The sequence below is a fragment of the Phyllostomus discolor genome, chromosome 6 (genome assembly GCF_004126475.2).
Source record: "Phyllostomus discolor isolate MPI-MPIP mPhyDis1 chromosome 6, mPhyDis1.pri.v3, whole genome shotgun sequence".
NCBI lineage: Eukaryota > Metazoa > Chordata > Mammalia > Chiroptera > Phyllostomidae > Phyllostomus > Phyllostomus discolor.
Window position 1 is genome coordinate 71,191,969 of NC_040908.2, and position 16,035 is coordinate 71,208,003.

Consider the following 16,035-nt stretch of genomic DNA (forward strand, 5'->3'; position numbering starts at 1 on the left):
TTTGTTTTTCCTAATCGCCTCCTTCCCATGAAATCTTAATACCAGACATACTGCTTATGAGTTGAGGGCTGAAACACTGTAACAGTTGAGGTTTTTACACTTCTAAATCAATTTATGCCCCCTTGCATGCAACATCACTGCACTGAAAAATCATGCTTTAAGATGGGTGCTTCCTAAACATTATTTTCCTATATTTTCTTCTGAAATTTTTGTTTTCATGTTCAGAAATTTAATATATTTTTATTAAAATTTGGAATTTATATTTGTGAGGCAGAAATCCCAGTATTTTCTCCAGCAAAGTGAGTAGTTACCCATTAGTTCTTAAAGTACTACACTCTTTCTGTTGAAATACCACCTACACAATATGCAGGTAATCTTTTCCTTCGGAGGATAATTGGCATTAACCACGGGCCACTTTAAGTGAATGTAGTTAAAAATAAAAAAGGCCAAAATTTCATAGTAAATGGTGGAAAAAAAATCCTGATAGGGAGTTTAGCTTGAAAAAATAAAGCAAGATTCTTATTTGCCAGTGTCTTGTGGATGATTTAAATACTTCTCCAACATCATTTTCATAGACTTCATGAAAGCCTGCATATTTTCCGATATTTATAACTTTACTATGCAATCAATTTTCACTGTATTATTAAAGCAGTCAGTTAGAAAGTAACCAAGAAAGACAAACACCATGGATGAAGATGAGTTTACTGAGAAGCTTAGAGGAATTTCTGAGTTTGGTCTCATTTTGTGTGATTGTGTGTTTGTGTATACTTGATTTCTGAAGTATGTAAGTATATGCTTGCGCGCACACACACACACTCTTGACTTCATTCAATCTAGATGTCAGACTTTAAGATGCCCCATTATGCATCTTTTATAAAGAAAGAAAAAAAGCTGACAGCACGCTTCATAGCTGGCATTAACTGTATAATGAATCCTGTTGTTAAAGATGTTAAAATTTGAAAAACCATGTCTTAGAACTTACAAAATATGGCATAAACAAATGTTGACACTGAATACTCTCATTTGATCTATTCTGTACCACTATTGCTATTTAATTAAAATCAGCTTTTTGCTGCATTTTGATATTTAATAGGCTAAGCTTCTTTCATTATTCTTATTTCTTTTAAAAAACTTTTTGCACATTTACTCTTTCAAATAAACTTCACAAATTTCTCCCAAAAGTCCTACCAGGACTTTTACCAAAATTATATTAAAAGTAGCTTTCAATCTTTCCTTATACAAACATGAAATCACTTTCCAGCTATTTAGATTTTTATTTATGATTGACTTTTAAGTTTTATAATTTTCTATATAAATCTCTTACATATTTTAATGTTTTATTTGTATTTTTAGCTTTTGTTTCTCTTGATACTACTTCCTCGATCATCTATGTTTTCTATAACATTAATTACACTAGTAATACATTCTTTTATTATTTTTTAAATAGATTTTATTTTTTAGCAGCAATTTTAGTTCACAGCAAAATTGAGAGGAAGATACGCAGATTTACCATCTACCTCCTGCTTCCTCACTTGCAGAGCCTCCCCCATTATCAACACCCTCCACTGAAGTAATACATTTGTTACAACTGATGAGCCTACAGTGACATATGATTATCCAAAGTCCATGGTTTACATATGGTTCACTCTCGGTGTTGTACATTCTTGGGTTTGGACAAATGTATCGTGACATGTATCTACCATTATAGTATCACACAGAGTAGTTTCACAGACCTAAAAATTCTCTGTGTTCCACCTATTCATCCCATCCTCCCCACCTAACTCCTGGTGACCAGTGACTTTTTACTGTCTGCATAGTTTTGTCTTTTTCAGAAAGTCATATGGTTGGAATCATACATGTAACCTTTTCAGATTGGATTTTTTCACTTAGTAACATGCATTCAAGTTTCCTCCATGTCTTTTTGTATCTTGATAGCTCATTAGTGAATAATCTTCCATTATCTGGATATACCAGTTTAATTTTCCACTCACCAACCAAAGGACATCTTCTAAGTTTTGATAATTATGAGCAAAGCTGCTATAAACATCTGTGTGCAACTTTCTGTGCAGATATTAAGATTTCAATTCCTCTGGGTAAATGCCAAGGAACACAACACTGCATTATATGGTAAGAATATGTTTAGTTTTATAAAACTGCCAAACTGTCTTCTCAAGTGGCTGCAACATTTTGCATTTCCATTAGAATGTATTCCTGTTGTTACATAACCTTGCCAGAATTGGTGTTGTCTGAATTTTGGTCATTCTAACAGGTATGTAGTGGTATCTTACTGTTGCTTTAATTTGGATTTCCCTGTTGTGGAACATCTTCTCATATGTATATAACTTCTCTAGTGAGGTGTTTGTTAAGGTCTTTGGCCCATTTTTAAATCAGGTTGTTTTCTATTGTTGAATTTTAAGAGTCCCTTATACATTTTGGATAATGGTCCTTTATCAGATGGTTCTTTTCCAAATATTTTCTACCACTCTGTGGCTTGTTTTTTTCATTCTCTTGACAGTGTCTTTTGCAGAACAGAAATGTTTAATTCTCTCCAGCAGATCTGTACGAAACTCTTCCTCACAAAGGCACATTCGAATGTAAATAAATTAGTGTGACATTAGTGTAAGCATAAACTCTACATTTATCTAATTTTAATATTTTTTAATTAAAAAGAAATTAGTTATAAATTCCATTATTAGTTATAAAAACTTTTTCACCTACTACATGACCACCATGGTATGAGAGTTCATCTGCATAATATGTAAGTGACTGCTAGTATGTAATACTACAGTAAAAAACCCTATTTACTTCATCCTTGAGCAAACTTACCTTTTTGTTTCGGAAAAATCTGTTCAGGATGCTGTAAAATAAATTAAAAGTGCATTAGATAATTACTGTAACATATAAAACTAAGTGAAAGTTTTTAAGATATTACTTAAGATAATTACCTTCATTATTGGCCTGGCTCGCTTCTCAAATAAACCACTGGGGAAAAGATAAGCAATAGCTCTCTGAAAATACACATACAGGTTAATTAACAATTGTTATAAAAACCAGTTAATGTTATGATTAACAGTTATTGAGTGCCAGGGATCACACTAACAGTTTCATATACATTATTTCATCTCAAAATTTTCTAAATGAAAGAATAATTTACCACATACACATCCCCCAAAAGAAAAAAAAATGTAACGAAAGTAGTCCCTGGTTCTTCAACCCCCAGTAGATGTCTGAAGCCACTGTTAGTACCCAACCTATATATGTTATGTTCTTCCCTATACATACATACCTATGGTGAAGTTTACAGCTTCTGTTTGGCATATCTGAACTGCCAGCATCACTACTCTTGTGCTTTGGGGACATTACCAAGTAAAATAAAGGTTACTTGAATATAAGCACTGTGATACCTCAACAATGGATCTGATATTAAGTGACTAATGAGCAGGAGCAAATACAGCATGGGCAAAGGGATAACACAAACCCTGGATGAGATGGAGAAGGACAGCAATTTCTAGAATTTTCCATTTAATATTTTTGGACTCAGATTGTATGCAGGTAATGGAAAATGTGGAAAGCAAACTGTGGATAAGGGGGAACTACTGTATTAAACTATTACAGTTACAACAATTTTCAAGTGTCACTTCAAACGTAAAAGTGATACTACACACAAATAATATCTCTTTTTTTAAAGGAATGCTAGAGCTGCTCCTATACAGCTTCTGTGGTATGTATTCAAGAGCAATCAATCATTCTAACTCCCAGCTGGTGGTGCAAATATTAAAGACAGAATAGCGCACAGAGCAGCTCTAAGTCTTATCCACAGTGATACCCACTGATTTTTTGGCTGCTCTTTGAAATTTTCCTCAAGCTGTGAGAGGTTTTTAAACTATTTTCCCAAATAGTTCTCTCAAGTGTCTGTTTCTCAGTGGGGAGTCTGAGTGTGACAGCTCCATTGTAGGAAACTTTTCCCTATACTGTAGGTCATTGAACATCCCTGGCTCTTTTTTATAATACAAATCTGTGCCAGTGACATCCCCAGTGCTTGTCACAAACCTCTCTCTCTCTCTCTCTCTCTCTCATACACACACACACACACACACACCCAAATGTCCTTCCTTCACCTCTTAAGGACCAGCACTGCTGCAAACCTCAGACCTGCTTGCTTTAGCCATGTCTTTTCCAGTAGTCCTTCTCAAAATTAAAAGTGAAAAAACAAAACAACACCCACCCATCCAAACTAACTAAATGCTCATTTTTGTTGACCGATGTCAGATGAAAAGTCTTTGCACTCTATCTGAACTCTAAATGAACTGGTGTCTCAGGTGAACACTGCTGCTCTTCTGGAGAGCCTATTCTCAGCATGGGCCTGCTCTCTTCCCTCACACAGTACATGTGCTAGACCCAGTTCTGCTCCTGAAGCTAGGGCCTATAATTTGGAGGCAGGGGTACAAATTCAATTATATTAGGAGCCCAATTGTGTCTCTGGGTCAAGCTTTGTTCTCATTCAAGCTTTGGCCAATAAAACTGAAACTCAAAAACTTAAATATCAGAGTGTTAATTTTGTGAACTTTTTATTTTGAAAACCAGGGACACCTCTCCCTTCCTTCTCTGAAGGAGAAAAGCTGGACTTTTTAATAAGAGATGTGAGTTAACTACCATGGCAAAAAGATAAAACTGGACCTAAACCTTATACCATACACTAGAATAAACTCTATATGAGTCAGAGAACTAAACATAGAAAAGGGAAACAAAATAAGTACTAGAAGACAACATGGTGAATTCCTTTATAATGTAGATATGCAAAGTCTTTCTTAACCATGACTCAAAATTCAGAAGCAAAAAAAGTTGAGTGGTTCAAGGATTGAGTGTAAGTCTGTGAACCAAAGGGTCGCCGGTTCGATTCTCAGTCAGTCACATGCCTGGGTTGCAGGCCAGTTTCCCAGTAAGGTGCGTGTGAGAGGCCACCACACATCGATGTTTCTTTCCCTCTCTTCCTCCCTCCCCTTCCTCTTCTCTATAAACAAACAAACAAACACTTTTTTAAAAAGTCAACCAATTAAACTATATTAAAATGAAAAAAATATGGCTCAAATGCATTTATAATAAGAAAAGTACAATTAAAACCATTGAGATAACACTATTCATCCAACAGAACTAGCAAAAATTCAAAAGCTGGACAGCACACTGTTGGAGCTGTTAAGAGACAATGGCAGTGCCATGCTGGTGAGAGTGTCAAATGGCACCATCCTAAGGTTGGAAGTTTGACACTATCTAAGAAAACTACATGTTTCCCTCAGCAATCCCACCTCTGTGAGTTTACTATGAAGACACACCCCCTCAAAAATATAGAACAACACAAGCACAGGTTATTTATAGATTCATAAGAGCAAAATATTAGAAGCAACCAAATCCCCATTCACAAGAGTTTGATTGAATAAACAATGGTATACTTACGTGATCAAGTATTTTATACCCATAAAAAATTGAGAAGAGCACGATGAAAAAGAAATGTGATTAGAATGAGACCACTGGTGTGAGAAAGAGAGAAATAAGAAAATACATATTGGAATAGGACAAAAATACACACAGGTTTCTTTTTGAAAACACAAATACAGGAAGAATTAAGTAGAAAATGATAAAAGTCATTCCTGATTAAGGGTGGGTGGCAGCAGGGTGAGGGCACATGGATGACAGTACAGGGATGACTTCTCAGTGTACTTTTTTGTATGCTTGAACTTTGAAGCATGTCAATGTTTTATATATTAAAGACTAAAATTTTCAAAAGAAACTCTAAAACTTAAAACAAAGAGAAGCAAATAAACCTAATTTCTAACAACAAAAATAATTGCAATTAAATCTTCAGCTTTCCTTGGCGGGCCTGTTGTTAGTAGTAATATTAATATTATAATTCTGAAACATTCTGTTTATATTATAGTAAATACATTAATTTTATAATTACCAAAATTTTATTGTAGAAGAGATACAAATATAATGTGAAGTAAAGTTTGAGTCAGACAAATCAATATAAACGCATGATCCTCAAACAACATTATATCCTTTATCATTTCTGTAATAACTTTAAAAATATTGTTTTTTAAGTTCTGTCCCCTGAATGAGCACAGAAGCAATGGAACTCCCAGAGCAATGGGTGACCCAACCATCTAAATCTTGGTTTCTAATGGTTTCCTATTATGAGGAACATAGTACCCTTGCAGAAATGACTGGTTCTAGGACTAGGGCAGAGAAACTAAAAAAAAAAGAGCCTGAGGCATTTATCTTCCTAAGCCAGAAAACAAGCACGTGCACAAAAGGTCACAGAGGCTGACTTCAAGGGTCTTGCACTGATCAAAGTTGGGATAATCTGAACATAAAAGAAAAATGACAATGCCTTATGACATTCAATATATGAGTATGTGTATGTTCAACAGTGTGCACAGATACCCTCTGAAGGGTGCGGGGGGAGGGGGAGGAAGAAAAGGAAAGACTCTTTATAAAACAATACCAGTTAATAAAAGTAGAAGGAATGATGGAAATAGAAAATCATTGTTTCACAACTTCCAAGGCAATCATTAATTTCTGGCAAGGATCATCAATGAATGCTAAAGTCATCTGATGAAAAGTTAATGGAGAATAAAATATTCACATGGACTCAAAATATCCTACAGATTACTAGTTACAGAAGGAAAAATCTCCTTTCACAATAAAGAGGTCTCGTGGTCACTACCTTCACCAAGCGACCAAGGGATCAGGCATATTGTACAGTCCATAGTGGGACAAACTAACTGTACTTACTGGTGTGAGGCAATTAGAAGGCTATAGTATCATGTAAGGAGTATCATTTATACATTCTAAATCTGATCATGAGGAAGCAATTAAAATGCCAGAATGCCACACAATTGCACAAAACACATGGTCTGAATTCTACAAAAGCCCAAGCTAGCTATAAAGACATTTTGGAAAAACTGGGAAAATCTAAATATAGACAATATATGACATTATAGAATTATAAATGTATTATATGTGATAGTGTTACTGTAAGAGACAATAATATAAAGGGTTTTTATGCATTTAGGGTTTAAATAAATGCTGATGTACTTAGGAGTTAAGTGTTAAGATACCTGCATTTTGAATGATTACTCACAAAACGTTATTATATACATACAACTTTATATTACATACCCATTGTAGGTAACCATTATATTCATGTATAATGTGCACCCTTACTTTTCCCTAAAAAATTCAGGCAAAAAGTGCACATTATACATGACAAAATATGGTAAGTTCAACTCTTTGACTTGGAGTGAGATCACCATAATTACCAGGAGGAAAATTCAAATGATTTTAAATCAGTGTCAAACCATCAGTGGCATCACTTTCAAATATGAAAATGACAGTTACCTTTAAGTGACCACCCGATAGTATCTTAGAAGGAAATAAAAATGTGAAGAATTCTATCCCACAGTTAGATTTCTAATGAAAATGATGACTTAGAAAAGTCACAAAGGAGTTAACTGGTAGAACCTGAAAATAAACCATAAATTCCAAAAGATGGTATTACAGGCAATGTGTGCCCGCCCCCGCAATGAAAACAATCAAAGAATTTGTTAGAAGTACTCTGAAATTCCACTGAAAGGATCAAGAAATGTGGCTTTGCCTTTTAAAAAAACTCTCAGCTAAAAGTAAATTTACACATACTTACTAATTTATATTTCCTCACTGTATTAGGTTGTAATAATAATACAGCAATTCTCCTATTTTATTTTACACCACATTATATCAGTAATGAGAAATGAAGTATGTATAATCTACTACGATATATTGTACCAACTATCTTACATTACATTTGTACTTAACTATATTAGGTTCTGTACCAAGTACTATGGAGAAGATCCATAGAGCAAAAGATACCATGTCAGATAAAAAACAAAATCACAAGCTCAGTAAAAACAATTAAAAACAAAAGATCTAAGAAAAAGAAACAAGAGACAGAACAGTAAACAATATAAACCAGTTCTTTTTCAACCAAATAAAACATACGAAATAGGAAAGATGCATCCCCTATGCTGTAGTGTGCATGGAGCAGCACTAACACGGCCTACACTGTTGTTTCTGTTTATCCCCTATGGGCATTCTAAACAACAGATTCTGAAGCAAAAAAAGGACTCTCTGGGTTTTATGGGAAAAAATAATAATTTTGTTGCTTTCTGTATGTTCTTAACTCCCAGTTAACATACACAGCTGTTAAAACTCCAGTTAGTGGCTACTCTTTTGAAATAAATAGTAAATATTTCTTAGAACAAGAAAATCTGGAGTGCTGGGATTACGTTGAACAGCCTACAGACATGCTTTGGGCAGAGTGTTCCATGCTATAAATGCTCACTTTCACTGCATTTCAAAATTCTGAAGCAAGGGACTGGTGAACATGAAAACTGGGTGAACATATAAACAACATAATCTTTACTGTGTCTTATAACCATCAAAACATTTTTCAAGTACCATCAATATTAAATACTTGAATTTATGTGAAATTCAACCTGGCAAAGTTCTTAAATATTTCAAATGAATCTGAAAATTTGAAAAAAAAAGCATTACATACATGGCTTCACTTCAAGGTTGGCTGTCACAAAAACAAAAATCCCTGTTTCTTTTGGAAAATAAAAGGTTGAAGTATAGATGGTCCCTGATTTTTGATGGTTCAACTTAAATTTTTAACTTTACAATGGTGCAAAGCAACAATACTTCGAATTTTGATCTTTTCCCAGGCTAGCAATATGTGGAACTGTACTCTCTCTGGATGCTGGGCAGTGGCAGCGCCCACAGCTCCCAGTCAGTTGCATAAACACGAGGGTAAAAGACCAATACACTTTACACTGCGTGTTCCTTTTGTGAGATGATTTTGCCCAATTGAAGGCTAAGGTAAGTGTTCTAAGCACCTTTACGGTTAGCTAGGCTAAGCTATGATGTTTGTTAGTTTAGGTGTGGTAAACATCTTTTTTTTTAACATACTATTTCTGACTTATGATATTGTCAACTCAATAATAGGATTATTAAATATAGATAGAATCCTACTTACCTGCTATACATTTAAGAATAAGTATAATTAGGTATTTATTAGACTACAGCAAAACTTATCTGAATCCAAAACAAAAAAGTACTGACAAAAAAATAAAGAATGCAAATTTAAAAAAATTAATCCAAGGCCCTAGCTGGCGTAGATCAGTGGATTGAGCGCAGGCTGGGAACCAAAGTGTCCCAGGTTCGATTCCCAGCCAGGGTACATTCCTGGGTTGCAGGCCATAACCTCCAGCAACTGCACATTGATGTTTCTCTCTCTCCTCTCTCTCCCCCCCTTCCCTCCTTAAAAATAAAAATAAATAAAATCTTTAAAAAAAGTATATATATAAAAAAAGGATTCTTTAAAAAAAATTAATCCAAATGAGTCATGGAGTGATGTTCAATTACAAACATGTTTCTTACTTTTTTAGATTTTAACTAGAATACTGGCATTGAAGAGTTCCTGAAATGAAGGCAAAGTACTTTCGACTATATTCTTAGGTTTATGTCAAGTATAAAAAGATTGCAGACTCAGCCCAGGAAAAGCACTGGGTCAGGAATGCAATCTCAATTAATTAGGTATCCCAGCTGAGCAGTGGGTTTGCAGCTGTTAACTTGATCAATGACTTACCTAAATGTCATCTCTACTGATTCGCTTATAAATTACCAGCAAGTGAGACTAATGTACAGGTGCTAATTTATTTAAACTGTTCTCTACATTTCTACATAGCTTTATAAACTGCATCTGGCACCTAATGTTAGCTGTCAGTTGTACTTAGACATGCCTGTCCTAACGACTCTGTTCATTAGAAGTGAGCACAAATTATGAAATATTGTGAAAAATGATACATCAAATGGAATAGGCACAGCAAATCAATTAGAGAAACTTCACATAGCATATTCACACTTAGGAGAATAGAACATTCTGGTTTCAGAATGAGGTCTATAATACCAATTAAAAAGTAATTGGTAGACTTCAGTAGTGTTATATATCAATTTGCTGGCTTTTTTCCTGAAATTCTATAGTAATGAAGAACTTAACTTTTAATTCCCAAATAAAGACATTAGTAAATGCAAGTGTAATTCTGTACTCATATTATTTAATACGATGTTTCCAAAAATTTTATAACTGATACTGCTTAATTCAAAAAGGAAAATGCAAATTATCAGTGGTCCTCAACTTTTTTGTTTACAGCATGAGTTTGAGAAAAATAGTTTTTCATGGTACATGTGGAAGGATTAAAAGACTCAACAATACTAAACACATTAGCAATAACTGTAACCCAGTGTCCACTGCAGCATAACAGTGAGTTATCATGTCTGTTAAGTTATATGGGCACCGACTGTACTATTCACCTGCCAGCCATTAGCCTTGGGTCACTACTTGAGGACAATTGTTTTCTGCCCTGCCTCTGCTACAGACTATGGGACCTATTTCTTTATAGTTTCCACACATAAGATTTTCTTTTGACCAATGTGTAACTGCTTTACATTGAATTACAAAACCCACTCAGCTCAATACTCAGCTGACAGGTTCCTCATCACTGCAACATACATTGTTACAGCCAAAAATACTTCTTATATGAACACCGATCAGCATTTGGCAGTCGCCAGTGAAAGGTTTATGGAATAGGAGTTGAGAACCACAACATTAAGACCTATTTTCAAAATACTTAGCATGAATTTTAAGTACTTTGAGTAAGACACCTATATACTACTGATTGTTAGAGGGACCTGTTTTTCCTCCTATTACATATTCTGAAGGTGGCAACACCACAGCAGTTCAGTGGGAAATAGCAGTAAGTGATTTCTTTCTTTTTGGTATGCTTAAAAAATCAGGCAAAAATTAAAACGTTTTGAAATGGAGAAAATCTATACCTGTCAGTGACTGGTTTCTTTGTAGTTAATTTGGTATTTTACCAACTAAAATTTTTTTCATATAAGTTTAATAGCAAGATTGAGCATTAAATACAGCAAAGTAATTTTGCAAAAAAAAATTTCTAGCAGATAGTCTGTAGCTTTAAGAATTAAAAAGTTTCTAAATAATTTAACTTTAAAGTATCAACAGTTACAAGAATTATTTTTATTCATAAAATTTCATCTGATTTAAAAAAAATTACCAACCCACATCTGAACACTTTTTAAAACTTTATTAAGAAAACACTAGTATATAAAATTAGCTAAGTATAATTTTCAGACATAAATTACATATGCTATATACTCAGTGAGGCCAGAGACCAGATTTCTATTCAAGTTCAACCCTGAATAAAGTTGTAAACCTAGAAATCATCAAAAAAGGACTATGAAGAGGAGAAATAGTTGCCATATTGATAAATTTACGATTTTACTTCGTAGGAAGGGCACATAGGTCCTCATACTGAGTCCATTGGCCTTTCATTTTAATTCACATGCCTAAAAAGTTTAGTTACACCAGAAGGTGGGAAGTCATGAGAGCAAGGCCGGGGCACACACATGCGCATAGACATTGTGATAGGAAAGGAGATGGCAGGAATCAGAATAAAGCATAGCTAGGCCATTCAATACAAAGACAAACATTCACTAGGAGCCACAGCTGGGAATCACAGTTTTACAGCCATGATAAAAAGGAAAATCCTAAGGCACTGTAATGTTAAGTTATACTCATTATATTCTATTGTACAAGGTTGGGGAAACTACAACTTATTTTAGAAAACATTACCCCCAAAAATAATCTTTAAAAGTGTAGAAAAACAGACTTTGGGTACAGAAAGACCTTGTACAGACCTGGTTTCTTAAACAATAAAAACTACCCCATAAGGTTTTTATAAACATTAAATGTAGTGATGTGTACCAGGTTCCCCGAGAGCATCCTGCACATATATAAAAAAGAGGTGTTTAGTAAGTAGTGGTATTTTTCATCACAAATAATTGAAAATAGGCTTCCTTATCTGGAAAATTCCCTTTTGTGGAATATCTAATTTCCTGATCATATTAAATAAAGTCACTGTAGCTCATTTTAATTTATATGTTAAAAAAACACATTATAAAAAGAATGGTAACTTCTAAATATAAAACAGCAATCATAATGTTCTTCCACAGATTATCTGGAGGGTTAAAATATTTTCCTGATTTTGGATGTCAAATGATTTTTTTTTTGTCTTTAGAAGTAATTAAGCATTTTGTCAGTATGGAAATGCTAGATAAGACCCATCAGCTATAATGTCTCTTTCAAATTATACACACAGCTGAAACTCTTACAAAAATAATATTTTCAAAAACAAATGAAAACAGGAACTATAATGGGTGAGTTATTTTAATGCCTTGATAATGGTTATCACTGTCCTCTTTGTTTTTATATATACTCAGATGCCAGAGGGAGCCCTAAATTTAATAAAAATGTCAAAAGAGTTTATTGATATGTGAGACAGTGAAGCAGACCAATCACGTGTAGAAAAGTCAAGCACAGCAGAATTACATCACTGGTGTCAGGCAAATGGCTAACACTCCCTCCTGCACAGGCTTTTAGAGGGTGAGACAAAACACCAACCGACTATACAATGCAACCTCCAGTTTAAATCACTCAGTGATAAATCAGTGTATTTCAACAGTATTTCAGATTATTCTCTCCAACACTTAGTCTCAGGTGATGTGAAAATTTGTGTGACAAATGCAATTGGAAAACTAGGAAGTGCCCCTGGCTGGCATAGCTCAGTGGACAGAGTGCGGGATGCGAACCAAAGCATTGTAGGTTCGATTCTCAGTCAGGGCACACACCTGGGTTGCAGGCCATGGCCCCCAGCAACCACACATTAATGTTTTTTTTCCTCTCTCTCTTTCTCCATCCCTTCCCCCTCTGAAAGTAAATAAATAAAATCTTAAAAAAAAAAACCCTAACAAGTAAATAGACTTAAAATGAATGGTACAGTACACCCGCCAATGAAAATAAATAAATATAAAAAAAAGAAAACTAGTACGTAATTCAAGCTACGGTAGATTTTATTTATTACAATTAATTGTATGAGAATAACACAGTGCATTAAACTCCTGTTCTTTAGTTATATTCTTAGGTAGGTAAGCAGCTGTTATTCCTTAAGAGACAAGAAAATCAAGTGACAGTGCCGTGACTTGCTTGGAATTACAATGTTAGTGACACTGCAAAATTTCTTATCCCAGGTTCTGCATCTTCCTATGTCACTTCAATTATAATACATTTATTTTTATCAAAAAGATCCATTTAACAACCAAATTCTAAATATTCTGCATCTATATTCCTCACAACACAGGAAATTCAGCTTCATTTTACAAGATTCCACATACTTTAATCAAGCAGTTGGAGACTTTTTAAAATATTAATTGATGAGTTCATTACATTTTTTTTTGTTAAGTCTAAGACAGACTTTTTATCGTATTCAATTAGTACAATGACACAAAACAACATCACCTTACTTTTACCACACACACAAAGTTTCAACAGTACAGAAAAACACCCTGACTGGTGTGGCTCAGTTGGTTGGGTGTCGACATGCAAGGTGAAAGGTCACCAGTTCGATTCCCAGTCAGGGCGCATGCCTGGGTTGCGGTGTATGCAAGAGGCAACCTATTGATGTTTCTCTCACACATCGATATTTCTCTTTCTCCCTCCCTTCCCCTCTCTCTAAAAATAAATAAATAAGACCTTTAAAAAGAAAGTACAGAAAAGCTGTCACTTCTTACATTTACTTAGTGATGTCAATTTAAACATATCTTCTCTAGAAAACAATTTTATGTTTTAAAAACCAGAACTAAACATATTACTTCTGACTGAATGACAGGATCCTTTAAGACTTCTCTAAATAATATAAAAAGGATACTCTAGATGGGGACACCAATGTGTGTCTGTTGTAAACACCTTAAAAATTTTACAGATATTTTAATATATAAAAATAAATATTTTAAATCTTACAAATCTTTACTTAAATACATTCCAAGATGGTTTTGGCTATTATTATTTTAGCAATGGGTTAATAAGCAATATAAACAAACAGTTTCTAATACATAAAATATAAATAGTTTAATCTAAACCCAATGGCACCTTATTTACTTAAGTAAAAATTATACAGTAAGCCTAGACTTTTAACTATATAGGTAACTGCATTAAATTATAGGTCATGTCTACTCTGTAGAAATTAAATTCTCATGAAAATAAACCTTAACATCCCAAACTAATACTCTGGTTAATTATACAAGCAATGAACTAACCATTCCAAACAACATAATTCATTTTTAATACTTATGTTGTGAAAATACTTATCCCTTTAGACAGAATTACAAAACTGCTGACTGATTCTGTTTCTCTCAGTGAGCTACATATGCAGCATGTACTGGTACATCCCAGAAGGATGTAAAGAAATGCTCAAACATGCTGCTAAGGATAAACTCAGTTGGATAGTGGGATCTTCTTACTGAGAACTCAGGAACACACAGTTCACAGGAGAGAGGGAAGGTCCAATTTTTAAAAGCAAACTAATAAAAATAAATATCCCTCTTACAACATGCCAGACCCAGATGGCTTCACTGATGAATGCAACAAAACATTTAAATAATAATTAATACCAATTCTTCACAAATTCTTTCAAAAATGAAAGAGGAGAGAACATTTCCCAACTTATTGTATGAGGCCAGTATTATCATGAGGTGACAAAGACATTACATGAAAATTGCAGATAAGAAATCAATTAGAAGCAAAAATCCTTAGCCAAATGTTAGCAAGCCACTCCAGAAACACACAAAAAAAGATTATCCACACTTACACAGTGGGGTTTATTCTAGAAATACAAAGTTAGTTTAACACCCAAATCAATTAATGTGAAAAAATAAAACAATAATTTGTATCCTTTAAAGCAGCGATTTTCAAACTTTTTCATCTCACAGAACACATAAACTAATTACTAAAATTCTGTGACACATCAAACATTATATTTTTGCCAATCAGACAAAATAAGGTATAACTTTGACTAATTTACACCTGATAGTTATTGTTGTCTTAGTTGTTGTCATTTTTTTAATTTGACAATCTAAGGGAAAAGAGGTCAGTGACCCTGACTAAATAGTATCACATGCTTTAAAAATTCTGTGCCATGGTAAATCAGTTGAAAATCACTGTTTTAAAGTATTAAGTTTGACACAGAATAAAATCTGATTCTTGTGAATCTTAATTGACATCCTACATTTATGTTAGCTCAAGGTCCTATTAAAAGTTTAACTATTAATAGTAATATTTCAATGAACAATGTTTAAAAGCTTTATTATTTTATTTTTAGAGAGAGGGGAAGGGAAGGAGAAAGAGAGGGAGAGAAGTATCGATGTGAGAGAGAAACATCAATCAGTTGCCTCTCATAGAGCCCCAGTCAGGAACTGAACCCCAAAACCAGGCAAATGTCCTAACCAGGAAGGGAACCAGTAATCTTTTGCATGCCTGGGTTGCAGGTTCAGTCCCTGGTCAAGGCGTGTGCAAGAGGCAAGTGATTGATATTTCTCTCTCACATCACCGTTTCTTTCTTTTTCTTTCTCCCTAAATAAAATCTTTAAAAAAGAAGAAAAGAATTTAAAAATAAAGGAAACAATTTTACCTAAATTTTTTAAAAAAGAAATTAATGCTTTTAATTTAAGCATTAGAAAAATTATTTCTAATGAATAAACTTTAAATAATGCCAATCTTAAACTGTGAAAACTATAAAATATCATTGAAAGAAATTAAAGATCTAAATAAATAAAAGATATCCCAAGTTCACAGATCAGAAGACAATATTAGGACAGTGATACTCCCAAAACTGACCTATAGATTCAACACAATCTCTATGAAAATGCTAGCTGGCTCTTTGCAGAAGCTGAGAAACTCATCCTAAAATTCATAAGGAAATTCAAAGGGCACATAATAGCCAAAATGATCTTGAAACAGAAGAACAAAGTAGGAGTACTTCCCAATTTCAAAATTGATTATAAAACTATAGTAATGAAGACTGTGTA

At 33.9% G+C, this 16,035-nt stretch overlaps 1 protein-coding gene across 1 annotated transcript in view; it reads right to left on the reverse strand.

Annotated features, from left to right (window-relative positions):
* The window catches only part of MRPS9 (mitochondrial ribosomal protein S9), a 53,955-nt gene that overhangs the window by 22,653 nt on the left and 15,267 nt on the right, over positions 1 to 16,035 (reverse strand). Inside the window, exons 3-4 of the mRNA XM_028516193.2 lie at positions 2,946 to 3,008; positions 2,827 to 2,857 (exon numbers count right to left, since the gene is read on the reverse strand). Of these exons, the coding sequence (XP_028371994.1) occupies positions 2,827 to 2,857; positions 2,946 to 3,008 (94 nt within the window). The remainder of the gene's footprint in view (positions 1 to 2,826; positions 2,858 to 2,945; positions 3,009 to 16,035) is intronic.